Source organism: Chelon labrosus (assembly GCF_963514085.1).
Source record: "Chelon labrosus genome assembly, chromosome: 6".
In the NCBI taxonomy this organism is placed as follows: domain Eukaryota; kingdom Metazoa; phylum Chordata; class Actinopteri; order Mugiliformes; family Mugilidae; genus Chelon; species Chelon labrosus.
This window is the reverse complement of record NC_140342.1, coordinates 16,629,964-16,657,811: the sequence shown is the minus strand read 5'-3', so window position 1 is coordinate 16,657,811 and position 27,848 is coordinate 16,629,964. Positions and strand designations below refer to the sequence as shown.

The window sequence follows — 27,848 nt, the reverse complement described above, 5'->3', positions numbered from 1 at the left end:
TGATATTTTCGTTGGAATAACCTGGAAGCTGTGCAGACAGCTTTAAGGGCTCATCAGGCTGGAAGCATTTATAGCAGCTGAGGAAAAAAAATACGTTTCCTGCCTTAACTAATGCTTGGAATCTGAGTTTGTATGCGTCTAAATTAAGGAATCTTTTAACATCTTTTAACATCAGCATCTTTTAACATACACTTTCCTGATTTAATAAAAACAGGGTGTTTTAGCTTTTTCACATATTAAATTATAAAATATCAGGGGGTTATTTGGGGAATAAAAAATCGGTTTTATTCAATTCATAGTCATCCCATCAGTTCTTAAGGGGGAAAAAAACTTATAAACTTCTAATTTTACATTCATGACAAACAGGCACAGATAAAGGATTTGGGGGCGTTAATAGTGGTCTTAAGCAATTCACACATATTTATTTCTGCATTTTAGAAGCTTCAAGCCAGGGAGTGAAATCCGGACAGGTTGTTATAGCTACGCAATCCACAGGGGTTCCGATGTCTATTTAAAATCCCTCAGACCCTCCCTCTCTCCTTTAAACAACATTATATATCACACACACACTGCATGCTAATGCGACCAATACTCAATGAGCACTAAAACACATCTTAAAATTAGCTCATTCTGGTGTTTGAGTTCAAACTGCCTGACTAGTCAACAGAGGGAACATATCATCAGAATTCCCCCTTTGGCAATACCTGCTGATTGGGTCCTAAAAAAAAAGCAAGCAGCTTTTAACTTTTAATATTTGGCTCCCGAGTTCAGCCACGAGTAGTCGCGAAAGGTAGATTTTCCTTCCGTTTTTCTTGGCAGGGTAGGAATTAAAGATCCATCAGTGCAGATTCGTTTTGTTTTGTTTTCTCTTTGCTCTTCTGTTAAATATCTGTGTGCGCGGAGGAGCGCGCATGTAGGCATTCTGCTGGAGATGTTTTGCGAAACTTTAAGGATGATATACCTTGGATGTTTCCTGTTGCTCTGTGGGCTTACGCATGTCATGGCAGGTTATCCCATCTGGTGGTAAGTTTTATTTTCATTACGGCGCTTTTTTAAAAAATGTCGAGGATGATCTGATGAACCGATTCTGTGTCAGTTTGAGCGCTTATAGATCTCATTTCTCTCCTGACAGCAGCGGGACATGCATGCGTAAAGTTGCTCCAGGTTTCCTTAAAGCGTATGAAAAGTGCAAAGGAAGATTTTAATACTAGGTCATTGCCACTTTGATCACGTCAAAGATACAACAACATACCTGTAGAAACCAAAGCTAACTGATAAAAAAAAAAAGCTGGTTTCTGTCAAACGTTAAGTTCATATTAGATGCATTTGCGCACATTTGCAGCTGAATGGTGCAATTCGATCATTTGATCGGGAGCAAATTTCATTTTCCGAGTGCAGCAGGTGCAAACTTTGTGTGCGTGTTTATATGTGTGCGCGGACAAACGTGTGTGTGTGGGTGTATGTGTGTGTCTGCGTGCGTTTGTGTGCAGGGTGGGTGTTGAAGTGGCACAGAGCAAAGATGAAATCCTGTCCACGGTTCAGTGATGCTCCTGCATACTGCTTACAAAATAATTATGAATGAAACTCTATCGGTTCATTTCCGTGTTATAGCTCCGGAGCATTCTCCCTATGAACCGTGCACACAGACATAATTGAAGACTAACCACATCATGGGAAGTGATTTGTTGTCATCTGTTTTTATGGTCCTTCTGTGATTTTATTCCTCTCTTTTGGCAAATGCCAAAAAGTCTTTAAGAAGCAAAAATTGCTGCATGACACTGAAGAGTCTTTCCTGCTTTTTAATTCACTCAGTCAATAATCAGTGCAGCTCTTGTGTGATTTACTGGCATTACTGTCATTGTAAAGTTATACCCAACAAGTTCCCATATTGCTTCTGGCAGCTTATCCTTTATTGTCCTTACTCTATATTCTCTTGTTTCTGAGATTTATTTCGCTTACTTTCATGCACCTTGTGTTTTAGAAAGACAATAAAAACCTGAAACCTTAAAAATAATGTCTAACTAGTCCCCAGAGTGAAGAAACTATTAGGTTTTATTTTATTTTCTGGATATTTTTGGGCTGTTACACCTTCTGAAGGACCTCCTGTTCATCCATCAGCTGCACAGATCAATCACAACCTGCACAGAAACAGCAAACGATGACTGATTTCTAATAAATCATTCAATATTTGGGGTTGCTTAGGTGTTGGGTGTACCCTAATCTACTTCCCTTAATGGGTCCCCTGGTGGTAAGACTGATGAGAAACTAATTACATGCTCAGCTGGAAGGAAATCCTGATCTGGGCCCTCTGGACCCACAGATGGAAACAAAAAAAAAAAACTGACCCATTTCAGTACACTGCTGATTTATTATTTTCCAAAGTATTGGTTTGGACATTAGGTGTTTAATCCCCTAATATGAGCATCTCTTGATTGGCAGTGTATGTCAGTGTTGTGTTATTCCCTTACACAGGCAAACAAATCTTTTTTTTGTTTTCTTTTTCCAGTCAGCTATGAGTAACACAATGCAAGGCAGGTCTCCATTCTGCCATAACTGAAACTCTGCAGCGAGCCAAGAGCTAACCTCAGCATTGATGGTTTGATTTTGGAGGGTGGGTCAGGTCAGTGATTGAAGAGAAGCGACGGGGTGGCGCGTAAACAAAATGGGAGCAGGTTTGCTGTATCACTCCAACCAGTTCAAACAGTCTTTGACTGCAAAAATGGGACGTGAAGTCACCTTTCAGTTTGAAGTGGGACTGAACTTTTTTCCGCTTGAAAGATGTATTTTTTTGTTTCATGGCAACTCATCCCAAGTCAAACAGCGCGGTTCCTTTTGGATTGCATTCAATGTGCCTGCATTGTCTCCCCGTGTGCAAACAGCATGCCAGCTATCTGAGAGCCATCGCTGCTGTGAAAAGCAACTTTGGATGTTTTGATGACAGAAGCTGCCGAACTTGCCTTCAAGTGGCCATCAGAGCTGCATCACGCTCGAGCTCTGCACCACGGCAGTCTGAGGGGATACAGGTTCATGTCTGTCTCTTCTCGACCTGCCATGACATAGCCTGGCTGCACCCGCCACCCCACCACCTCCTTCTCTAGTCCACCCCACCTTAGAAGATAAATACCTGGAGGTGAAAGCTTGCCGCACATTCCTTTTCCCAAACATATTCTCTTGATGTCAAAGTCGGCTCCAAGGCCTCAGGGCCCACGAGTAAAGTGGTAATTCTAAGGCACCCTGCTTGGGCTTGCTGAAATATGCATTAAACTTGTGCTGGATACACTTAGATGAGAGGGGGGAAAGTCTGTACTGAGACAAAAATTGAATGTCCCATATGTGTTGCTTAAGTATTTATTCGTTACCGTTTTCACCAGAGTGATCATTTGACAACATAAACCTTAACAACGCCAAACTCCCTGTATGGAGAGATAAAAGCATGTTCAGAAGAAACCAGAGGGATTGAAGTCAAGAGCGCTCAGTAAATGCCTAAATTCCAAGCAACACATAAAATACCTGCAGTTAGGTTTAAACAGTTGTTGGAGCCGGTTTCCAACAACACTGTTCTTTATGCAATCACATCTTAAAAAATCATAAATCATCCCTGGTGGAACATGCCCTGCTTTCTTGTCATAGGCCATTTCCAAACACAGGAAGAGGTGGCATGGATTACTCAGCCCCGCAGAGACAGACACGGAGACACATGAGTGGAGCAGTCTGAGCACACTGACTCATGATGACTTTAAGAGTTTAAGTAGATGACCTGGCACAAATGCATGCAAATTGACCCCCACAGGTGTAGTCATAAGGAGTACAGAGGATCATTAAAGACTCTGGTCAGGAGGAAACTCCCATGTTTCAGGTGCTGTTCCTACAAGCATTGGCCTGTGCTGTTTTCTGCTGATGAGATGCATTCAATTCATACACACATGGAAAAAAAACTTTTTCACAGAAAGAAAAAAGTGCCAGAGGTTCAAGGCCAGATTGACAAGGGACTACTACTTGCAAAAGATTCATGCCTGCAGCACTTGATTTCACCTTCTTTCAGTTTCATTAAAAACTCACAGTGATGGACCTTATAGGAAGTGCTGTACAAAGCTATCCTTTTATTCCCACTCAGCCTGCTGTGTGTGTTAGGGGCAAACCCAAAGTCTGCACCAGTTCAGGTTTTTGCTGGGGGGTGATGTGCTTCAGGGTAGATGGATTGACAAGGGCCAAAAAGAGGTCAATTTGTAGCAGGAGCAAGGCTTTTTAGCGACGGTTGTAGGTCGCACGCGAACTGCAGACAAATGTAATTTCCTCCGCAATAATTTTCAACTTGCCATTGCTCGCTTAGTGGATGTCTCATTTATGATTAACTAGCGCGGTCTCGTCTGCAGAAATGAAGCAAGAAATTGTGCTCAAACCGATGTGACGCATTACTCTGACATTCGCTCGGAGGGAAATAACCGTGGTTCACTCCCTGGGTCAGCTGACGGCTCACCTTGACACCTGACAGACAACATTAAAGCCTAATAATGAAAGCGACCTGAAATCTGTCTTTAGATTTCAAAGCTTAATTGAGGTATTCAACAGGTTGGAAATTCATCAGAAGCCGCCAGCGTGGGGTCATTTGTCTCAGGAGTTGCGAGGATTTAGAAGAAGGAAAAAAAACACAGCCCGAAGGCCGGTGTCAGGAATTTTGGTAATCTTGTTGTGATCAGCTATTAGTCCTTGAACGACAGTGAACAGGTCAGCAGATAGTGAGCTAACTGAGCAGCAAAACACCGCACACCTGCTCCGGGGGCTGCCACGGACGAGCTCCAGTAACTGTTATCAAGCCCGCAACGCTCAGGGGAGGATGATCAGAGTACGCCTACAGTCTTTAATAGACACTTGATGGGAAATTGTCTGGATTGCCAACAAGCCACTTTGTAGCTACTATGTCAGCCATTTGCCAAGGATAATAGAAGACGTGCTTATTAAATAATTTGGCTCGTCTGTGAGAGCATGAGTCTAAATATTGATTTTGGTAACTTTAGCATGGAAGGCAAACACTACAGGTCAGAGGTTCATTGCAGATCCAATTTTGGAACAAATGGCTTAACATCCAGATCAAACCATCAATAATACACAAGGATTAGGCAAAGTGAGAATGCTGTGAATTGTTTTTACAGTCACTGACGTCAGGGCTGTTGCATGCGGCCGTGGTTGAAAATAACTCTTTATGTTTTGAGTTGTTGTCACGCTGCAGGATGAATAAGAGACAGATCAAACGTCTTGGGATATTACGTGATGAATAAGTATAAAAAAGGGGTAGTGTGAATCAGTACATCTTTCTGGGGCCTGGAAATGCCAAAACAGAGACGTACACGCCAAATACAACAAAATGTTTCCCAAAATTGGACCAATTACCTACTATGCAGTGGCACAATGGATATCCCATTTCCATGATTACTAGTTGCAGAAAGTCCTAATTGAGAGGACACAGAAAATAAAGACAGAGAGAAAGCAATAAAGGCATGAAGACAGAGAGATGTAATCAGTGAACCAAGTTTGCACTTGTTGTATCCCAGAGTACCTTCCTCAAAGGAAAAAAGAAGGAGGGGGGGTGTTCACGTGTTACTCTTAATACACTCTCTGAAGTTTCAATGTAGGGTTTGCACTCTTATTAGTCTAAGCTGAAGGCCTGTTAAGTGTGTGGACAGTTAATAACAAGGTGCAGTTTTCCAAGTTGTCAGCTTAAGGCCTATGAAGACCTCTAGATGCACTGTGGACTTTCATCTTAAACAGAAACACTGGCTGCTTCTGCGGTGGCAGGGTTGCAATTTCAATACACACAAAGGCCAGGTGTCTGCGGAGAGGGTAGTTGAAGGGATAAAGGACGGACGCTTAATGGTAGCATCTGATACAGCAAATAAACACACACGATAATACTCAGATGTAACTTTACACCGCACCAAGAGGGAAGTTAGTCTCCCGCTTCAGTGGTGTTATGTCAATAGATAAAGACTCAGACAGATAGGAAGATAAGATATAATTATGAAAATGCACTGACATCGTGACTTCCTCTCTTCATCTAGGTCACTGGCGGTGGGACACCAGTACTCATCAATGGGCACTCAACCTATCCTTTGTGGCAGCATACCGGGTCTGGTACCCAAGCAGCTGCGTTTCTGCCGTAACTATGTGGAAATCATGCCGAGCGTGGCCGAGGGGGTGAAGATCGGCATACAGGAGTGCCAGCACCAGTTCAGAGGTCGGCGCTGGAACTGCACCACAGTCACTGACAATCTGGCCATTTTTGGGCCGGTGTTGGATAAAGGTAATTTTGCACAGCAGGCGCAAAGACCGTCCTTTTACTTTTCTACAGATACATGTGTTCACTTGGCCGGGTTTCGAGCTCTCAAAATTACAGTCGTTTCCTGCGCTCAGGTGTGCAAAACAGAAGCCAAAAGCCACCACCTAAATTTCCCTTTTCTGAACGTTTCCTTTAATAGTGCTACTTCCCCATTAACAAGTCAGAATTCAGGCAGAGAGAAACTGTCAGAGATTTACATTACCAGGACAAATATGACAAATGCTAGAGCCTACTGCGCCCAAACTTGTGTTTGAGGATCTTCTACCCTCCATAAAATTCTTGTAAGTCTTTGGTTCTTAACTTATTGTGCCTCTCAGCCGATGAACTGTTCCGTTAATGACTCTATATTCCCTCTGTCTTATATTTGCATTAGAAAAGCTGCACTCCCTGCGTGCATCATTCATTATGCTGATTTAAATCCTTGTTTAAATAGACTTTAGACTGAACAAGCTCAGAGGGGCCTGTGTGCATGAAATAATGTACACAATTAGCCGAGTGAGTTCTGTCTTGTTGGAGTTTTCTTTAGGAGGGGATCCCCTGTGATCGCTGTGTTTTCCTCTGAAGTGCCCAACACAAGATTTTCCACGAAACTGAGCTATGGAGTTTTTCTGCTAGATTATGAGATGATGACTTTCAGGTGCGTCATGAGTGCAGACGATAGAAATCACCACTGTCCATCACACGATTTATAAAGAATAAAAAACTAGCCAGAGAACCAAGAAGGAGAGTTTATCTAAAAGTCAGTGTCTGAATGTGCTCAAGAAATTTTGTCCTGATCAAACTGAAAAACAAGATGTTACAGAGTAAGCGATGCATGTGCACGTAGGCTGATTTTGTTACCTTCAGATAGCGCCGAGCTTGCAGTTTCCCTCTGTATCCAGTCTTGGTGCTAAACTAACCAGGCGTATGTCTCCTTGAATAGGTAGACGCCTTTTTTGTATGTTTTCCTCTTCTATGCTGCTTCTTGCTGATTTCAAAAATGAGTTATGGGCTTCAAAATTGAGAATGAGTGCAGAACACTGCGGTCGAGGGTCGGGGAAGCTAAACTTGTCACCTAGTTTGCAGAAGATTGATGCAAACACCAGAGGTTGGAGGTCGCTTAGGGCAATTGCTTTTAATAAACTCTTGAGCCACTTGATAGAAGAGGCTTGAGCTCGAGTAGGTGGCTAACGATAGGGGTTCTCAATCCCGACCCTATTGTGGTGCAAAATGCCACCACATCTTTCCCATTGCTTCCACTCCCAGGCCTAAATTGCAGGGGTACTGACTGGAAAGAGAAAGCAGCTACTGGGCTTTAGTAAATCATTTTGATTGGATTAAGGTCACTCGGGCCCTTAATAATGTGAGAGGTCAAAGTGGCTGGATTAAGTGCCTTTGTCAAAGGCCAAGGAGAGTGGCTCAGGGGCTCACAAGCCTTTGATAGGGCTTAGTAGGAGAGGGCTTCCATTTCATTGGATTTGATTGATGCTAGTGTTTGTCCGTGCAACGGAGCCATTGTCCTCACTGGTGTCTGTTTGTCTGCCATTCAGGCTGTTGTGTGTCAGTTTCCTCCTGCTTTTTTTTTTTTTTTTGTGGAGGGAGCTGAAAGGAAGAGTGGGCACCTTTATAGGCTTCAGAGGCTTAGTTACTGTCAGTTAGGCCATCATTGCCCGTGTCCAGCTCACCTTCACCAAGGACACTGGAAGTTTGTTTTACAGAGGTGGATTAAGATGGAGCACTGTGGGTAAGACATGGGTCTTTAAGGGCAGAAGACACTTTTGCAAATTTACCAAAGACTGCAGCTAGAAGAACGGGAAAGTGAAAAGAGGAATGCAAAATATTTGATAGATTTTGCTTCTGCAAAGCATCTTTAACCATTTACATCAAACACATGCACAAATATGCTTATGTCCCTTGTGATTAAACATTATCTAAACATTATCACTCTTGTGAGCAATGTAAGTCGCTGCATTTAAAACAGAAAACGTTATGTTCTCCCCCCTTACACACAGTCGGATTTTCTCTCTAAGTTTCTCTCTCCATCCACGCCCCAAATCACGAGGCCTAGCTCTAGGCTATGTCTGCGTCAGCACTCATTAATTTACATTAACTAAAGTGTCAAAACATGCACTGCTGGAATCTGGCTTTGATGAAAGGTAACAGAAAGCTGCGCAGGTGTTCTCAGTCCGCAGAGCCGATCCCAGAGAAGTTTCGGCATTCTTGGTATTTACAGAGCACCTTCATACTACATGGGTATAATCATGCTCCAGTTTATGAGTCATATGATAGAATTAGTGAGGGCAACTCAGCCACAAGAAGTGGACAGTCACAATTTCACAGGTGTTACCACCCATACAAGTAGAGACGTGCATTCTCCTCGAAACCATTAAATTAAAATGAAATTCACGGCAAACTCCTATTATGTAATGGGAAGTGGAAAGTTTCATGTTCTTGCAGCTCTGCCTTATCTTAACATTCATTCCCTGTAGGCATCTCTGCCCTACCCAAGCAGCTTTGTGTACCAGGAAACACACCTAATAAATTAACCTAAATCATCAAGTCCCATCTAAACTAACCGGGAAAAGGTCAGGGGATGTGGGTTATGACCTATGACCTGAGGATGAGAAAGTGTAACTATTTAGGATGAGCTAAGAGGTCTCTGCTTTTCATGAGACGTATGTCTCTCCATGCTGGGGGAGGGAAGCTGGCGCACCAGTATATCATTAACTCTGGGCAAGAAAGAAAGAAGGGGTGTGGTAAATGGAGTTGATGGGGGGACCTTAGCCCCACTCCCTGCTGGGCACTGCTCAGAGCACAATATCTTCGCAACCATGAGATTAAGCAGGAGAAAAAGTGCTTTTCCCCATTCACACGCCCTTTAGATTGTTTTATTAAACCATTTGAATAGGGATTTCCCTGTCTGACGACAAGCGGGGTCCAGCCAATGCATAGTTCTCTGTTGCTATGACTTAACTTGGTCCCCACTAATCACTAGCCAGGGCAAATTTCATATAAAATATCTGGGGCCATTGTGGGACTAACACAGCGTGACAGTGGCAGCACAATAGGGGATTCAACCCCCCAGCAGGTTGTAGGGACCACTTAGCCTGACGGGGTCTGGCAAAGATTGGTAGAAAAGAATTGTCCAAGGAAAAACGTCCTTAAATACCATAAATTGGTCATAAAACTAAGAAAAGCAGTGGAACTAATGTAAGAGATGGTGTTCCCAGGTGAAGTAAAACGCTTTTGCAGGTACATTTAAATTAAACATGTTATATAAAATATATAGCATGATATGGAGTTTCAATTGGAGATTGAAGAACTTCTTGCTGTATACTAAATTCCTTTTATACTCCCATTTACTTTATGGAAACTAACAGGCTTTCTTCAAACTAGTAGGAATATCATGAGATTATCTTAAGCAATCTTTTTTTCTAGGTTAGCACCTCCCGTCACGTACACACACACACACAGAAAGATGCCATGTCATTTTTTTTTTTTTATTTGCCCCAACCCTTCTCTTTTACTCAGTTCATTCAAAGATAATCCTCCTTTTCCCCGTTTTCACTCCGACGTCCTCTTATGCACTGCACCATAACGATCTCCTGTAGGCATTCCAGAGAAATAATGATGTTCTGTGAAAATTAAATCAATGTCTATGCTGATGATATAATCTCATATATTACAAGAAGAATGTCACTGCACCGCCAAGTATTTGTTTAAACAGATGAGTATACGTGGAGATTATATTCTTTATTTTTTTTGACACCACCTTCAAACACCTGAACCAGTTTCGCAAACAACTTTGACATGTTAGAATAATGCAAGATTAACACCTCCGATATTCATTTCCATTCACTCGTAGTAATTAAAAACACGAAACTCATACTTGGTGGGTTTTCGATGATGCGTGCGGATATGCAATTAATCACTGCTGACAGCGTCCAAATGTTATATGTTGCTTACTTGGCAAAAAATAAAACTATATCAAGTGAAATGATCTGTGTTTGATTCAGAAATTAACACTGGATGAAGGTGCACTATGAACATTAGTAACCTTGGTACATACACAGTAGCGTTATAAAATGGGTGGTGGAGGATGCCAGTAGTCCTTTTCTCTTGCATCATTGTTTCTAATGCCCTTTAGTCCTCAAACTGGTTGGAACCTGCTGTAAGGGAGGAGCTCGTACTCCCTTTATACGCCTTTCTTCCTTCTGTACTTCTATCATTTTTGTTCTTTAGACAGAAACGTGCACTGTTCCTCTGACACACACTCTAACGCATGCACAGGCAGCATGCGAGATTTCAACACTGATCTTTAACCGTTTCTTTGTGTCTCTTTATTCCCGTTGTTTGTTTTCATGTTTACTCCCCTCTTTCTCTTGTCTTCTCTTGTGATTGTGCAAGACCATGCGAGTGCATACAGTCAGAGTCATAATGAATCACGTTAAAGCAGCTGACAGGGAAAGGACGCAAGAAAAATGGGGACTGCATATCTGGTCACCGAAGATCCATCTCCATGCGTCTGTGCGCAGTGCGAGGCTGTTTCCTAACCTTTCAAAAGCTTAATTGAGTCTCTTAATTATAGGCCTGTCAGCCTCGTCTCTTCCTCTCATCTCTCTGGAAGATCCTGATCCCTCTGACTCATCAGTTAGCTATGTCAGACAGAGACACAGAGGCCTTGCTGGCCTTATTCAGAGACAGGACGATTGATGTCTGGGCTGAATGAACCCACACACTTGTACACTTTGGTAGTCACTGCACAAGCTAAACGCATGCAGCCAACAATAATAAATGAATGCATTTAGTTTGTTTGATGTTTTCTCATTGCCTCAGGTTGAATTTTCTTTGCTGATGCAGTTATGCAAGACCAGATACAAGTAGAAATCCATTCAAACAGGTGGCAACCTACATTTTTTATTAATTACAGCTATTACGCATAACATTTAATCTTAAAAATGCCAAAAATGTTAGCATCAAAAACAAATTGCTCCAGTTGGCAACCCACGATTATTTAGTGCTGCAGGGGTGTTTTTCCAGTGATGTACAGCATGTCTTACAGATCTCTTTAAATCTCTTTGCAGCCACTCGAGAGTCAGCTTTTGTTCATGCCATTGCCTCGGCGGGAGTGGCTTTTGCGGTGACCCGTGCCTGCGCTGAGGGTTCGGCCACCATCTGCGGGTGCGACACGCGCCACAAGGGTCCCCCTGGTGAGGGGTGGAAGTGGGGCGGCTGCAGCGAGGATGTGGACTTTGGGAGCATGGTGTCCAGGGAGTTTGCCGACGCGAGGGAGAATCGCCCCGATGCACGCTCGGCAATGAACCGCCATAACAACGAGGCAGGAAGAATGGTCCGTTTTCCGAAACATCTTTTTTTCTAGTTGTGTTGTAGCAGTTCTTCTGCTTTCGGATGTTTTATTAACACGTAGTTTTTTTGTTTTCTTTTTCCTTAGTCGCTCAATGACAACATGTTTCTGAAGTGTAAGTGCCATGGGCTCTCAGGCAGCTGTGAGGTCAAGACGTGCTGGTGGTCTCAACCTGACTTCCGAGTTATTGGCGACTACATGAAGGATAAGTATGACAGCGCTTCTGAGATGGTGGTTGAGAAACACAAGGAGTCCCGTGGATGGGTGGAGACCTTGAGGCCCAAGTACAACTACTTCAAACCCCCTACAGAGCGTGACCTGGTTTATTACGAAAGCTCACCCAACTTCTGCGACCCCAATCCTGAAACCGGCTCCTTTGGCACCCGCGACCGCATCTGCAACCTGACGTCCCACGGCATAGACGGCTGTGACCTCTTGTGCTGCGGCAGAGGTCACAACACCCGGACTGAGAAAAGAAAGGAGAAGTGTCACTGCATCTTCCACTGGTGCTGCTACGTCAGCTGTCAGGAGTGCGTGAGAGTCTACGACGTGCACACCTGCAAATAGAGATGGAGAGGTTCTCATGTTTTCTCACCAAAACTTAAAGACTTCAGTAGGCAGATGAACCAACACAGGTTCTTACCTACAAGACATGAGAGATTGCAGAGCTGTCTGACCCGTCTGCAGACACAGCTGCCTTGTGTTTTGTGTTGTGATGCTGTGAAGAGCCAGTCTCTGCCTAAATCGCAGTCGAGCAGACGTCAACATCTGAAAGCATCACCCTTTTGAACTGTCATGGCAATAATGTTGATATCTCTTGCTGCGATGATGAAAAAGTTTTTCAAGTGCTAATGTAGAACTGTTGGCTATTCGACAAACACCATATTGGTGATTTTTTTTTTTTTTTCCTGTGTTCTGAGTTATTACTTTTGTTGAAAATAGCACAGCACTGCCAATGCTTCATAGTCGATGGGGCAACAATGAAAATGAAATTTCAGCGAAAATGAACATTTTCACCAAGGATTAACCATCAGCTGTTTGGCCACGAAAAGTAACGACATCACTGAGCATTTTACATGATCAGACAGCATGCAGTCTGCTCCTCAATATTACTAGTATGTGTGTGTGCATATCCGAAAACTAACACGACCGTTGTGTGAGTGAGTATCTGTTTCATAGTGTTATGTGTTACTGATGTTTGGGTAAGAATGCACTTGCACCTGAGTGAATGTAGTTATTTGCTGTTTACATATTCTCAAACCCTTAAGCTAATGAGTTAACATCTGCTTTAAATACGGACTAATTTTATCTGAGATCACACACTAGCCACATCCACTGGACATCAGCGGAACGAAAACGTACACGGTCTGCGCGTTTTACTGAAACACCTGAAGCTTTTTTTTTTTCTTTTTCTAAAGAGTAACAACACTTTGAGCATCATCAAGAGTTATCACCAAAGACGAGAAAGAAAAGGAAAAAAGCCCACCACCCCGTTAGCCTGTGATGCAGCTGTAACTGAGTCTGAAAGGTCAGCACTTGTGTCCCGTTGAGAAATATGAAGCATGCTCTCCTTGTTTTTAACAGTATTAGCGATCTATCATGTGACTTGGTGAGGGGGAAACTGTTATTTATAAAAGGGATATCCCTGCTGTACTTTTGCTTCCTTGATACGCATATAATATTCTTTTATTCTGATCTAACAGAAGTGTGCTCCTCTGTAAAATGCAACACAAACAAAGCTGTATCATATAAGCTCTGTACAATGCAGGAGAATTATTTGCAGTTGCTGTAAAAAATAAGATGACCAAAACCTGTGTATGTGATGATTCCCAGCTGTGGCTTTTTGTTCCCCAAACTAAAACGACAAGCAGCATCACTGAAACTATCAATACTTCCCTTATTTTAATGCTGCTAAGATAATTTGTGTATGTGTGTGTGTGTGCGTGTGTGTTTAGGTCCTTGCCTACACTTTGTCTTTTGTCTATCTGTGTTAGATTCTTTGCATGTATTGATTCTTTCTGTGAAAGAAAGCTATTATATATGTAGTTTGGTAAAAAAAAAAAAGAAAAAAAAATGTGAAGTTTTGACTAATTCTTGCGTACAGTAATGCCCTTTTAACCAAATAGACCAAAATAGAGCTTTTAGTTGCCTATGAATTTGTAGTCATGCTAAACATCAGGGCAAAGATGATTCATCTCCCTTAAGAAGAAGAAGAAATCAAAACGATATTTATTTAAAAAGCTACTGAAAGCTGAGGCAGAAAGTTACATAACGTTTATGACAAAGTGTACGTACCATTTCAGCCTCCGCTGTGGAGGAATATACGTACAGGTTTTTCATGAATCGATGTTTACAGCCAGTGTAACCCTTATGTCTCAGGCGTGTATAGATTTTATTCTAAATTGCCCACATGTGATTACGTTACGTCGTGACTGAAAATATTAACAAACAGCCATAACCAGTTTCACATTTCAAGTCGTCTTTAATAAACTGCACAGCGACCACTACCAGCACAAGATCTGTTATCTTGCGTTCGTTACTGTACACTTTACATGTGCCTGAATGCCCGCGTGGACGGTTTGGTTATGTTCTAATTTTCTTGTAAAAGTCGTTAAAAATCCAAAGTTTTGTACAAACTAGTTCTTGCGTTTTTATGAATTTCTAAAATTGGATGTTTTTTTATAATTATTTATTTCATGCTGTGTACATATTAGTAAGTAAAAGTATATATTTACAGAAAGACAGTTTTTTAAAACAGTGTTGTGACTTGTAACGCTGTAGCCTTTTTACCTCATCTCTGTTTTTTTTCCACTGACTGCACACAGGTAATGTTTGTCCCACTGCCTGTAGTAGATTTTCTAAAAGTTAACTCTGTAACACCAAAATAAAACCAGATAAACAACCAAACTGCTGTTTGATTTGATTTCAGCTATGTATGAAAGAAATAGAATTACTGCCTTGTAGTTGCGTGTCTCAACCAACTAGTCAGGTTCAAATTTACATTCATGTCTGTCTAGACTCATGTACTGATGTTTTTTGTTATCCTTTATCATTCATTCATTCATCTTCTGCTTCAGTTTGTCCTGTGAGGGGTCCTGGGGGGGCTGGAGCCTATCCCAGCTGTCATCTGGCGAAAGGCGGGGTACACCCTGGACAGGTCGCCAGTCTATCGCAGGGCTTGTTATCCTTTATTAAATATGAAATTGATTGTTAGCATTTAACCCATCTGTTCTTACACGGATTTGTCCCAAATCTGATTCTCTAACCACATGCTCCCTCTTGGCAGAGTGTTTCTACATCACAGCGAAGGTTACCTTTTGCTTATGGTCATGTTATGCCATTAGCAATTTAAAGATTAAGATTTGTTGAGTTATGGCCAAAAGTGTAGTTTTTGAGTTCATTCTTGAGTCCAAGTGACAAATTTGAAGAAATTCCTGCAAGATGTCCCTGAGATAATGTGTTCACGTGTGTACTATACCATAAGAAGAACTTGAAATTGTGATGTGTGTGTGTGCGGAGGCCTAAACACATTGAGTTGAGTGAATCAGGAAGGCCAAGAATTGGGTTAAACAGAAGATAGATAAAGCCAGTGAGGGCCGACTGCCCACAGAACTTTAACCATGAGTATGAGGACCAAATGTTAAACAAAGTAAAACAAAGGTTTTCAGCTCAAACGCTGCCAGACGGACATTACAAATGCTGGTCAAATGTGTGAATTATTCCTAAATTGTGCACATGGAAATTTTGGGTCACCTTTACATATCTTTGTATAGCACCCTGAAACAAGCGTTCAAAAAAACATTTTTACCTTAAAATAACACATTTGAAATCATTTCGGTGGCACACTGAACTGTAACATGGAGAATGACTCCTCTTTTGTTTCCACTCACTCTGAACACCCGTTCTGGCGCTCTGTGACTTGGGCTGATCGGCGACCGTCACCCACGACACACTCGTAACACTTTGTGGCGCCACGTTTCACACAAAAATAGATCTTAAATGATCTATAACAGAAATCTAGGCTCTGAATTCTCACAGCAGAGCAATAGGCTCTGACTATATTAAATCACAGACTATTAAGTTATATTAGCTTGTTGCTATGTCTTCTTGTTATGTCTATGTGTCGCGATTCTCCGTCCTCAAGGTCATTTTATATCTGAAACGAGACTAAAACCCCTCCCCCCGAGAACAAATAAAGTTTTCTGAATCTGAATCTGATTCTGGTGTGGAGTCTAGACCTAGGTCTAGGTTAAGAAATAGCCCCACCAGTCAGTTAGAACTGGAAAGAATCCACTTCTGTGGTGTCTGATTTGTGTGTGCAAGAGCATCAGAGACTCTTTTTATAATCCAATTTTGACATTTCCAACTAACAAGTAAATAAATGCTTTGATGTGGTTACGCATCAAGACACAGTTTCAGCCTGCTACAGACAATATAGGTGCATTCCATTGATTTTTGAAGCACAAAATGGAAAATCTAATCACAGTCACACACTCGGTATATGCCCATGAACACTAATAGATTTAGACCGTAATGCCTGAACGTGGGCCTCGGATTTGTCATAAGACGAAAGAAGGAAAAAAAAGAAAAATAATAATACTGGACTAATAATCTGAGTCCTTTGAGAGGCTGTAGAGGCCAGCTGTGCTTTTTGAGAAACAATAATAACAGAAAAAGGATCTTAGTGATGAGAGTTTTGAAATAGATGGAGCTTTGTTGAGGAGAAAGACCTGATCTCAAGATAGATTAGGGGCTGGGTGTGAATAGAGCCCACCAGTGCTCCAGCTCAGCCGCTGGACCCCTGATAGTCTTTGAGCCCCGCAACAATGTCACCACCAGAGGCCAGGTCTCACTGCTATCTAACCCCATTATCACACAGAAAGATTGATACACACCCCCTCCAGAGTGGAAGCACCACAAAAACTGATACCCTTCCGTTCTCATTCATGTGGATTCATTAGTCTGCCCACCCCCACATCAAACTATATTTTAAGCTGTCTGTCACAGTTCGTCCTACGACTAGAACTCATTACTTGGGTGCACGTATTCTCCCAGACATTTGTAAAAAAATATATATATAAAACAAAAAAAAGCTACGGCATTTAAACCCAGCCTCATGACAGGAAATGACTAAAGACCACCACTCTGTTGTGTAGGAGCTCCTGGGAGCAAGCCAGGTTCAGGTTTGGTTTAGTGACCGGGAGGGTGTCAGCAGCTCATTCCACACCTAGACCTTTGACATTCTTCACACCATCTGAATGGGAGAAAACAAGTACAAAACATGAAACAGATCACAGGATGGACAGAAACTCCGGCCCTGCAGCAACGCTGTGTTTCAGCTGAAGGAAATGGGCCCTTCCCTTTAAGCCAGACCCTCCTCGTAGCTTTGTCACCCAAGTGAGACGAACATTGTTAGCAGATAGTTGCCAGAGGAGGCTGCGGCGGCTCCAGTGCGAGAGATGGCATCCTGACTGTGAGAAATTTGACGCGACCAGACTGCAAGCGGCACCACCCAATAACCATATAAATGGGAGACAATGGGGCTAATCAGGGAATCGGGGTTCTCTTTTTATTTTATGTCCCGAGTTTCACCCTGACATCCACTAGAGACTACTGCATGCATTTCAATAAAGCCATGTTGTTGCGGGACAGGCCGGAGCTGCGTATATACAGTTGAGTGGTGCTAAGGCCCACACTCAGATGACACAATGCAAATACTCCCACAGAAGTCACACTTTGGTTACAGCCAGCCTCAGTTTCACTCTTCCTGAAGCCTTTTGATGTTCCAGCAAGACTGAAACCAAAATACCATCTAGGGCGGTAATCAATTTTAATGCGCAAAAAAAACGGTTCACAGTCAGATTTTAATTTGATATAAAGAGAAATCAATATTTCTGGCTGAAATGTTTTTGAACATTGAAGATTGCAGCTTTAAAGAACTCTCAAAGCTCTTCTTTGTTGCTTGTATGCACCAAAGGTGAGGGGACAAAACTAAACTACAGAGAGGAGTGCAGCGTGTGGGCGCTTCATTATATAACTGACTTTGAAGCCAGCCTTTTGATGTCCATGTGTACTTCTGTCTGGAATCAGATCACTCCTCTTTAACACATTTTCACAGCAGAGAACTACTTTTATTGTAGGAATACAACATTAATAACATTTCTGCCTCACTGTCACAGACTAAATGTGGTTACAGCACTGTTATATAGTGTTACAGGATGATAAATGGATGTCATTTTGCCTTGTTAGTCCTGTATTTATACGGCCTGTAAGTGATAATGCTTCTCACTTCCATTTTCTAAATAGATCCTGACAGCACTCACACCTCAACCAACACTTCAGCCACTAAATTCTAACTTAAGATTCGGCAATGTGTTGTTTATCACACAGTGCTAATCATTTTTTTGCCACTTTCGGGACAAACACTAGAATCACTGATACTCTGCAGGTTTGCACTGATACAAATTAAAAAGCCTCTTCACGTTAAAGGCCGCGCTGAGATGTCTCCGAACATCTGTAGCGATCGCTGCAGCGTATTTTCTCTTTTACAGCCCGAGGAGGGGGGGGCGCGTAAAGTATGTCACCTGCCTTGAATGAGGATGATGGGTTATCTGAAAGATTTCTAAAGAGGACAGCCATCATGAGAAGAGATGTGACACCTGTAGAGCAGCCTTATCCCCTTTTGAAGTGCCTGTTTGTATTGTTGAAGCCAACAAAGGAATTTTGCCACCTCTGTACTTACAAGAGAACATTAGTCAAGCAGGGGAGATAACAAGGTGGTCGGGGGGAGGGCGATGAGGGAGACACTCTACAGGTGCGTGCGCGTATGTGCGTTTGGCGGCTACTCCCGACCGCTCCGATTGTTCGCCGTAGTTTGTGTTCAGGTATGCTGCCGTAAGATGTGGTCTGGCAGTGGTGGCAGGGCGGTGGCAATGGGATGGGGTGCAGAGCCTGGAGGTTGACAAGAGGTCATCCTCCCCCAGATCAATGTGGGCTCGGGTTGGACAGGGGAGGGGGGAGGCAGACATGATCACTCATTAGTCACCCTTTCACCTCTCTGTAGCTCAAAGCGGTTCAGCAGGTAGGATGAGCATACATGCATTTCCAGCAGCTGTTTCACTAATAACACTGCTGGTGTCATGTCGTCATCTGTGGAAATACAGATCTGGTTTTTTCTTTCCTGTCACTACACCGTTACAAAGTTATTGTTACCAGAGAGAGAGATGCAGGCCTCAGTGCTTTGAGGGACCCTCCTTCACATCTTAACCAGTTTTCAAGTGTCCTTTTAAAGAGAGGGTTTAAATGATTTTACTGTGAAAGCAGGAGAAATAAACACCAGGACCTCCCAAAAAAACAATTATCAGATTTGTATATTCTAGCCTGAAAAATGACTTTAGAGAGTGAAATTTGAAATGTTGCATTTATTTTACAATACAATATTTACAGTATGATTTTGCTAAGAGTGTGCAACGACAGCTCATACGGTCTGAACACAGCCCTGTATTTAAACAGTCTGTTAAACATCTGTGACATTACAAGGGGAAGAAGGTGACAAAAGGTCTGACCACTTCTCAATGGCATGGTAATTTCAAGAATTGAATGCAAGTAAGGAATATTAAATTAAAACACTGAAAAAGAATGGCATTTTAAGTAGCAAAATGTTTAATAGCAGCTATCATGTTGTAATCGAGATGGAGATATTTTTAGTTTTATAAAAAAAAGTTTAAAAAAAAATAAGATTTGTTCTCTGTTGTGTTTCTGTACACAAACCTGAAGAGTCTTGCAGAAGTTGGATGCAAATCCAATTGTCAGAAAAGACAGACATGACTATCAAGGGTGTAAAACGTAATATTGAATTATGTTCCTGGTTATAATGAACACTATAATTAACAGAACCTGTATGTGTATTCCTTATCACACAGTTCCCTATTTTATTCCTTCCTTGCATCACCCAGGAACTCAATTTAAAATAATAATTAATTCCCTAATTAATTGTCTAATTTGTGTATTCATAATTTGAGCATAAAATGTTCAGCTTGGTGCAACCGAAAGCTGAAATGAAAAAAAAAAAACGTCCAGATGCGTCTGCATTATAGTGGACATGTCCTGAGCAAGTGAGATTGGGTATATCAATTACAACGTGACTAGCAGGGGAGAGGAGAGGGGTTATCATTAGCAGGGACTGGCGCTGGCCTCTGGTAGTTCCAGTAATTACCTCACAAAGGGTGGTGCTTGCCTTCCCACTGCTTTTCCCACACTGCACTGCAGGCTCAGAATTCCTGTCGGCCCCAGACCTGCAATCTCCTCGGTTTTAGACAGCAAATTACTGACAAGTCCCATTCTTCACAGCACTGTAATTGCTTTTTAGTGCTGTTTTTATTGAGGCAACCCCAACCCCCTCGCCCTTCCCTCAATAAAGCTAAGTCAGGGAGGGGGCGAAGGGTTAATATAGATGACATTAGTCCCTAATTGGAAGGTCTCGAACCGCAGGAAAGTTTAATAAGACTCCTGTCATCTATTAGGATTTTTTCATTGCATTTATCCGTGCGTCTGTATTAGATCGATTCTGTAGCAATTACCACATTTCTTTAAATTCAAAGATATAAAATTCCACATTTGTTTTAGAGATAAATACACACTCTGTAATAATAATGCTTCTGTGAGCGGCAGAGAAGTGATATTATTGGGGCTCTTCACATACAAAGAGAGGCGCTGAGCATCTTGGCGACTCTACGACTTAAATCACTTCATGTTGTCTTTCCCACCCCTTCGCATTACTCTCTCAATCTATTACTTTGTGGAAATCATTAGTCTCCATGTCAATACAAGCTCCAAGCAGAGAAAACATCTCATTATGGGACTTAAAGAGATCCGTAGCATTCTTGGCTCCGTCAAGCCGTTCTTCCTTTCTTCAACGCGGTTACTTTCCTTTCACCGAGAGGACGAATTCTCAACGTTCCAATGCCGGACAACCAAACAGTTGCCATTTGAAATGGGAAAAAGGGAAAGAATGGAAAATGGCTGAGGGATTAGAGGATCTAAACAGGATAAAGGGATAGGAGATTCTTGGTGTGATCCAGTTTAGTTTGAAAGATGGAGGGTCTTAACAAGGATTTGAGACTTTAGAATTCATTGTGCCATTATTTCCATCCAGTGCAGTTTCAGCTAAATTGTTTGGCATTCTGTGGCCCTTACAAGCCCGTACTTCTTCGCATCTTTACAAGTGCACACACAATATTTACACTTACTTTGTCGGAATATGTTAATTAATTTGACATTTGTTTCATATATGTATATTTTTTTTATATTTGGTCCGGACACAAAATGGTGGCACAAAGATTTTATTGCTTAAATGAAAACCAAAAATCCATACAGTTTAAATGCCCAAAAGCAATCCACTTTCATCCTGTTGTCAGTCTATGCATCAAACATGACTGCATCCGGGCTTGGCGGAGCAGCAAAGTGCCCCAGGGCAACAACCTGCAATTGACTTGGGCAGCAACCTAATTCGCCTGTGCCCTTGTGTGTCCATTTCCCTGTCAGTATGAGCAGGTTGACACCTCTGACCCTGTCAAGAGTGTCAAATAGGTTGTCAGAGGCTTTCAGTAAAGTACAATGACAAGCCCTCTAATGCATTACCGCACGAGTGCCAGCCAGAAATGAGAGGCTGTGTCTTTCCAGCCTCAAGGCAGACAGGTGCGCAAGTCTAGTAACACACACACCATTCACACACACAAAGAAGCCCTCTCTATCAAAGCAATGACCAGATAAACGGTACACTGATGACAGCGCATGCACACTAAATATCTGTATTTGGTTATTAAACAACAACAAAAAAAATAAATCATAAAACAGGAAGTTGTTAATCATGTTTAATATGATCTCATAGTGTGGTGCCCATGCTTGAAAGCAATGTTCAAAATGCCTCCAAATTCATTATGCAGTCAGTTAAGGATTATCTTTGAGGGGCTTACATAACTGAAGAAGATCAGTTGTCGGTAGCAGTAAAGAACACTACCTGGACCACCTTGGGAGCACGTTAGGCCTGTCACCATGAGGCCTCTCAGAAGGGCCCACAGGGCCACTTACAATCAACCTGTCAATGTCACAGATGCCTGTATGTTAAGGAAATACAATGAGTCTGTGTTACTGGTTATAGCATCAACATGAGAAGTGAAAAACCATAACTTCCAACACTGGACACTGACTTGGTTTTGATGTCACAGGGTTTTGGTTGTTGCTGGTTGTCCTTGATGCCCTGCTACAACATGCTGTACATTCCAACCAATTATCTAACCTGAGGTGCAACAGGTTCACACTTTAATCTTTGATGCCTTCTCCAATGGGATATATCTGGATTTAAACCAGAGAACAGGGGTGGGACAACCCTTAAAAACGTGTATACATAGCAAACATGAATCAACTTCAAACCAGCCCACTGAGGGAAACAAAAAGTCTTTCAAAGAAATACTTTTATCCTCGCTATTGTTTCATCTTGCATTGGCTCGTCGTAGCCCATGTGGATGCTTGAAGCAAGTTTCAAAGGAACAGCAGCAGCAGACGCAGCCTCAGATATTGCACGAGTCATAATGTCGTTTGAGTTCATAGAAGGTGATTCTGTTGAACGGAGGTCATTAGAGGGTGCTGAGAATTTGAAGAAGTGGACCATGGTAACCTCACGTCCGACCAAGTCATCCTTTACCAGGAAATCCAGTTCCCTGGCATGGACGATGTGTTCTATGTGAACCCTTACACCTTGCCAGTATACCCACATCCTGCAAGCCAGCGATTCCTATTCTTAATACTCCAACCCTCCCACACCAGAGGGCCCCATGTCCTTTCTGAGGAAGTGCGTCTTTCAAGAGCTTGTCTCAACCATCTGTCACGGATATCCCAGCACATCTCCCATTGACACCAGTGGCTCCCACAAATACGGCGCCAGTTGTGATTGGGGGGAATGAAAGGCTCGCAAATGAAAGTACGAATGCCCTCCAAACTTCAACTCAAGTAAAAATCATTCCGGGAACCAAGGATGAAGAAATCAGTTGATGTTTTTGGAAAAAAATCTAAACCATAAAACAATCTTATTTTTTTTTTGGTTTCCAAATCAGAACTTTCCACTAGATCACCACATTACCTTTGTTTCCATAAACTGTCCTGTCAAGACACTTAAACCATCTTCAGGACCTTGGCAAGCCTTTGGCCGCAAACCTCAGAATCTGCTCTGAACGTCTAGATGTTTTAGATTTATGCTCCTGCTTTGGATCTACACCATAGTTTTGGTGTAGCTACATACCTTTCACCATATAATACGATGTAGCCAGATGTGCACCTCCCCAGGAATGTAAGTATACGTCGTGACAACACAGACGGCAACACCTGTCCTTGTTCATGTCTCTCAGTGGCTGGACAAGCATTGAAAATTCACCCTCCTTCTGCAATGAGACTACTCTGACATTTGTTTTCTAACTCCAACTCCAATATGATCCAACTGCCATTGTTTGAAGTGAGTATAAATGCTCACAACAGCGCAGGCCACTCGTGTCAGCCATGATGTATGCTCAGTATAGATCGATTGAAGTATAAACCAAGCTTAAGGCAGACAAATAACAGCCATGAAAGTTCTGAAGTAGTGCTAAGTATATTTATTGAAGCCCGGCATGTTTAAACATAGCCATAGCGTCACAGATTGAACTACAGAAGCAGTCAGAATCTGAAAAATGGCCAAACCCACAGCATCAACCATCACAGCCTAGAAGAGCTTTCCTTTTTTATCGGTGTTCTTTCCTTTAGCTTTGCCTGTGTATTATGAGTCATTAGGACCAACACACCAGCTGTTCATGTGGAGGTGAAGGAATGGAAAGCATACTGCAAGAGAAAACTTATTGCGAGATAACGCACGTACACGAACTGTAGCTGACTGCCTAGACTATGCTTAGCATAACTGATGCACCTGTAGTTGGATTTAAAATGATAAAAATAAAATTGTGTCAATTCACACACACTTATAATGCAAAACATCAGCCTGAGAGGGAAAAACATTACTGAGGTCCAGACCTCGGCGTCCCCATAGCTGGCTATGGGGGTGCCCAGGGCGGAGTGCAAAATGTTATGTAAATCCCCTTAACGACCTTTTCAGGCCGCCGACAATCACCATACAAAGGTGACTGGCAGGCGACACTGGTGCACATTTATCCTTTTGCCCCGGCCTGTCTCTCTCTGTAGCGCCCCCTACTGTGAGAGGCGTGGGGTACGGTGCCCAGTGGCACTTGTTGCCAATGGAAGAAGCCAGCATGGACCCTCTCATGGCAACGATGCAGGTCGTTGTAATAATGTTCGGTCTGTTTCCTGCTTCACATCTCCTTTGGGATTTTGCCCGACCTATAATCCAGTACATGAGACGCAGAGGGAGGCATCCCATGCCTGTCCATCTGAGTTCCAGCGCTGTTTAGCCCAAACCAGCTCCATTGTACGACTCACACAGCAGCCTATTGGTTGCCCCCGGGGCCATTTCATAATGTGCGTCTATTGTCAAGATTCTTATGATTACTTAAAACCCACAACACAAACCCCGAATCCAAAATTATTTATTTAACGTAATGTGAAGGTTCAGGAAACTGCACACAACTTATTTGTTACACATTAAATGTATAGATACACACACATCCTTTTTTCTCTGTCTTTGTCACACACATACACACACACACACACCAGATCAGCGTTCCCAAGCCCCTTACTGAGCGTTTTTATCCTTGCTAGGCCTCGTCTCAGAGGGGAGTCAGGCCCCTACTGAGATCCTTACCCACTTCCTACTGCAAAGCCTGTTTTGCCCCTTGGCAGCCATATTCCATTCACAAACTGCTGACAAGCTTTGCTCTTGGTTTCATCAACCATAAATATACTCTGATTTGGGCATGACTGACTCAGGGATTTAGATATTCCTCACAGGTCATGATGTAGTCCATATTTCCATCCCTGGAATTTACAAAAAGCTTAATTTTCTCCCATTGTGAGGCCACTTCTTTGGAAACCTCCATTTCTACTGTAGCTGTCCCCATTGGAGGCCATGGCCCCCAAGTGGGGATAAGACTTCTGGGAACACAGTTAACATGAATAAAGAGGGGATTTCTTTTTTTTTTTTAAATAAAAAAAAAAAGAGCGCATATGTGTGTGTCTGTGCACGCGCAGGTGTGTGCATGTGATGGTTAAGCGCGTACACGAGTGGTGCCATCAAAATTTGTTTGTGTGTTTGTGTGTGTGCTTTCTGCGGGGGGGTGTGCGATATATAAACCCCCTACTGTCCTATTTGTAGTCGTCTGTCCACACATCACAACTGTCAGTATCTAGTGAGATATGAAGCCGAAAAGGAGGAACAAGAAGAGCACTTCAAATGGATATTACCGTTGGGAATGCCTGTGGAGTATAATGGATTTAGCGTTAACGCAAGGATCTTTACAGTATCTTCGCCTCACTACATGGTACGTTGATGCGTCATCCCACTAAAGTTTTTTAGTTGAACATCTCTACATAAAAAGAGAGATCAGTTAATACGAGTTTATCTAGCTTTATTTCTGCCTTAAATGTCGATTTTGGATTCAAGATGTTCACCTTAGAAGCAAACACTTTGATTACAGATGTTCACAGACAATATTGTTTTTCAGCCTGAAGGTATAATTTTCCAGCGAGGAGATTGATTATCTCTGAGTCCAGTTATGTGACTTGCCTAAGGTGTTGCAGCAGAAAATACACAGCAGTTATAAAGTATGAATTTGACAGGTTTCCTTGCATGCGTTCACCCTGGTCTGTGTTGTCACACCTCAACACCTGCACCTGTGCTCTGAATCTGTGGAGAGTTTGTGGAGGGGGGTTAACTTTTTGGGGAGGGGGGATTTTTATTTATTTTTTTTTTTGCAGCTGTATGGAGGACGACCAACTCAAGCAAAATTTATAGTTACTTCTTATCTTCTTACACTGTCCTTCTAAAAAGCCAACTGTCCCGGGCTGATCTGTACTATCTATGCAGAGAAAATGTACAGCTGATTTAAATATTGGTTCATCTGGTTTGGAAGAACCTAAAAGGAAAGTCTTTCTGCCAGATGCGAAACACTGTTTGACTTAGATTTGAACGACGGGCGTTGAACGACTTGCTTTTAGGATGATAACCAGGAACATCCTATCTAATGCCTGGCATTAGGGTTAGGGTTAGATATCCATATTTTAAAATGCGTGTGCTTCAGATAATCCGAATGCTAATACTGATGGTGCCTGAACTTGAACAACCTCCTAATTCACCAAACTCTAACTGAAGGTACAAGAAAACTGTCCTGCTGTTTTACAGAGAGACACAGAGAGAACAGATGCTGTGGGTAATGCAAGTTTTTTCTGGTAAATCCGTTTTAGCTTCAGGTTCTCTGTCACTCTTTTTGTTATATTTAATCGGCTAGATAAAACCATTGAGTTCTGTATCAGTTAAAAGCATATTCTTCAAACTATGACAGTCAACCAAACTCACACATGTCAGGATTTATACTTATATATATATATATAATGTCTTATATCTGAAGATATTAAAACCTTAGGTTCACAAAAAGAGTTTTAGTGTAGGTAGTAATCTCTGCCTCTCTAATTAAAAAAAAAATCTCGAAAAGAAAGTGAAAGTAAGAATGCCTTTAAAGAAAATAAATGTGATCCAAATGTGCAATGTATTTTCAAAAAGATTGTAAGTAAAAAGACAACAAAGCTAAAAGAGCTTAATTTGTGAATATGGACGTAACTAGACAATCACTACTAGTAAACAGCTTCCACGCACTTAAGGAAAAAAAAAGACAGCAGTTGTTGTGAAAATATGCTGAAAGCGATCACTCAGGCATTCGGCGGGGCAAAACCACAAATTATGGTTGCAGAGTGAGACGGCATTATGAGCCTTCACTGTGTGGTCCATCGCCCTTCTACCCTCCTGCTGTTCTCTCCTGGCCTTCTCCCCTCCTGCTGCCCCCTCTGCTGGGGTTAGCAGGCATAGTTGACCCTGGTTAAAATTCAACCGTCCCAACAATAACACTGGTTAGGCGTTTCCTTAACGGCCAGGTCGTGGATCAAGAGCAAGAGGAAGTTTAAAAAACAAATATCCTGATACATTTAAATGAATCTAAAAGGTACAGTATGAAAGACTGCCGGTCATCACCAGAATGCCCCAGTAGCAGCATGAGTACAGAGCATAATTTAGTGGTTTTATTTCCGTTTCTTATCAAAAACACCTAAACCGATGCACACGTCAGATATATGTAATGACATTTACTTGTGCACAAACTCTTTAAGAAGTATAGTTGTTTGATATGTAACGTGATACGATGTTTTACGTTAATTGCATAATGTTAAAAAATTTCTGTGATCTAATTTCACGCTTTGTCATCTAAGGACAAGTATTTCACATTAGCTCAGGCTATAAATGTTATCATAAGCTTATTAGAGTTTATTTATTGAATATTCTGAAAAGCATTTAAAAACAGATTTTAGAGCCGCCTCTGAACAAGAAATAATCTATAACATGCTGCAAGGATTGTGTCATATGAACTGATGGACGGTTGGTGTAAGGGTTTTAACGTATTTCTACTTTTGCACATAATTAATTTTTGTACTGATATCCTGTGTGCTACTGCTCTATCCGTTTTGCTTTCGTAACGCTGTAAACTATAGGATCAATACATAATTATCTTATGCAGATGTTATAAGACATAGTGGTCAACAATTCATTACTAAAAGCCAGAAGACGTACCGCTTTATAAAACAATAAAGTATGTTTACAGATAGTAAATAAGTGTTTTCGCTTGCCAGTTTATTAGGTATTTGAAAATGTATTCTAATATAACAGGCCTGCACTAAATCCTAGATTCATGTAGGTTACGTTTATGTGTTGTTAACTTAGTGCACTGTTGATTTTTTTTTTTTTAATTTATGTTGGAGACTGTGGTTTGTAGTATTAATCAGTTATATTCTGTTGTACCCATACATGTTCCTATTATTTTGACAACCCCATTTTAACTATTGGGCCAAATAACAGAAGGGCACACACTCCAAAATGATCAAACAGTTGATTTGCCAGCTTTCTGATAGTCATGAAGGAGGATTTATTGCAGGGTTTGTTATATTGCAACGCATTCGTACCTTTTCAAC

General features: G+C 41.9%; 1 protein-coding gene across 1 annotated transcript; it reads left to right on the top strand.

The window, feature by feature from the left end:
- The first annotated feature begins 826 nt into the window (after window positions 1-826).
- Window positions 827-16,255, top strand: wnt3a (wingless-type MMTV integration site family, member 3A). Its single transcript, XM_084546888.1, has 4 exons — window positions 827-1,023; window positions 6,057-6,298; window positions 11,398-11,663; window positions 11,766-16,255. Exons 1-4 carry the CDS (start codon window positions 932-934, stop codon window positions 12,243-12,245), a joined length of 1,080 nt encoding a protein of 359 aa, XP_084403014.1. The 5' UTR covers window positions 827-931; the 3' UTR covers window positions 12,246-16,255.
- The last annotated feature ends 11,593 nt before the right edge of the window (window positions 16,256-27,848 follow it).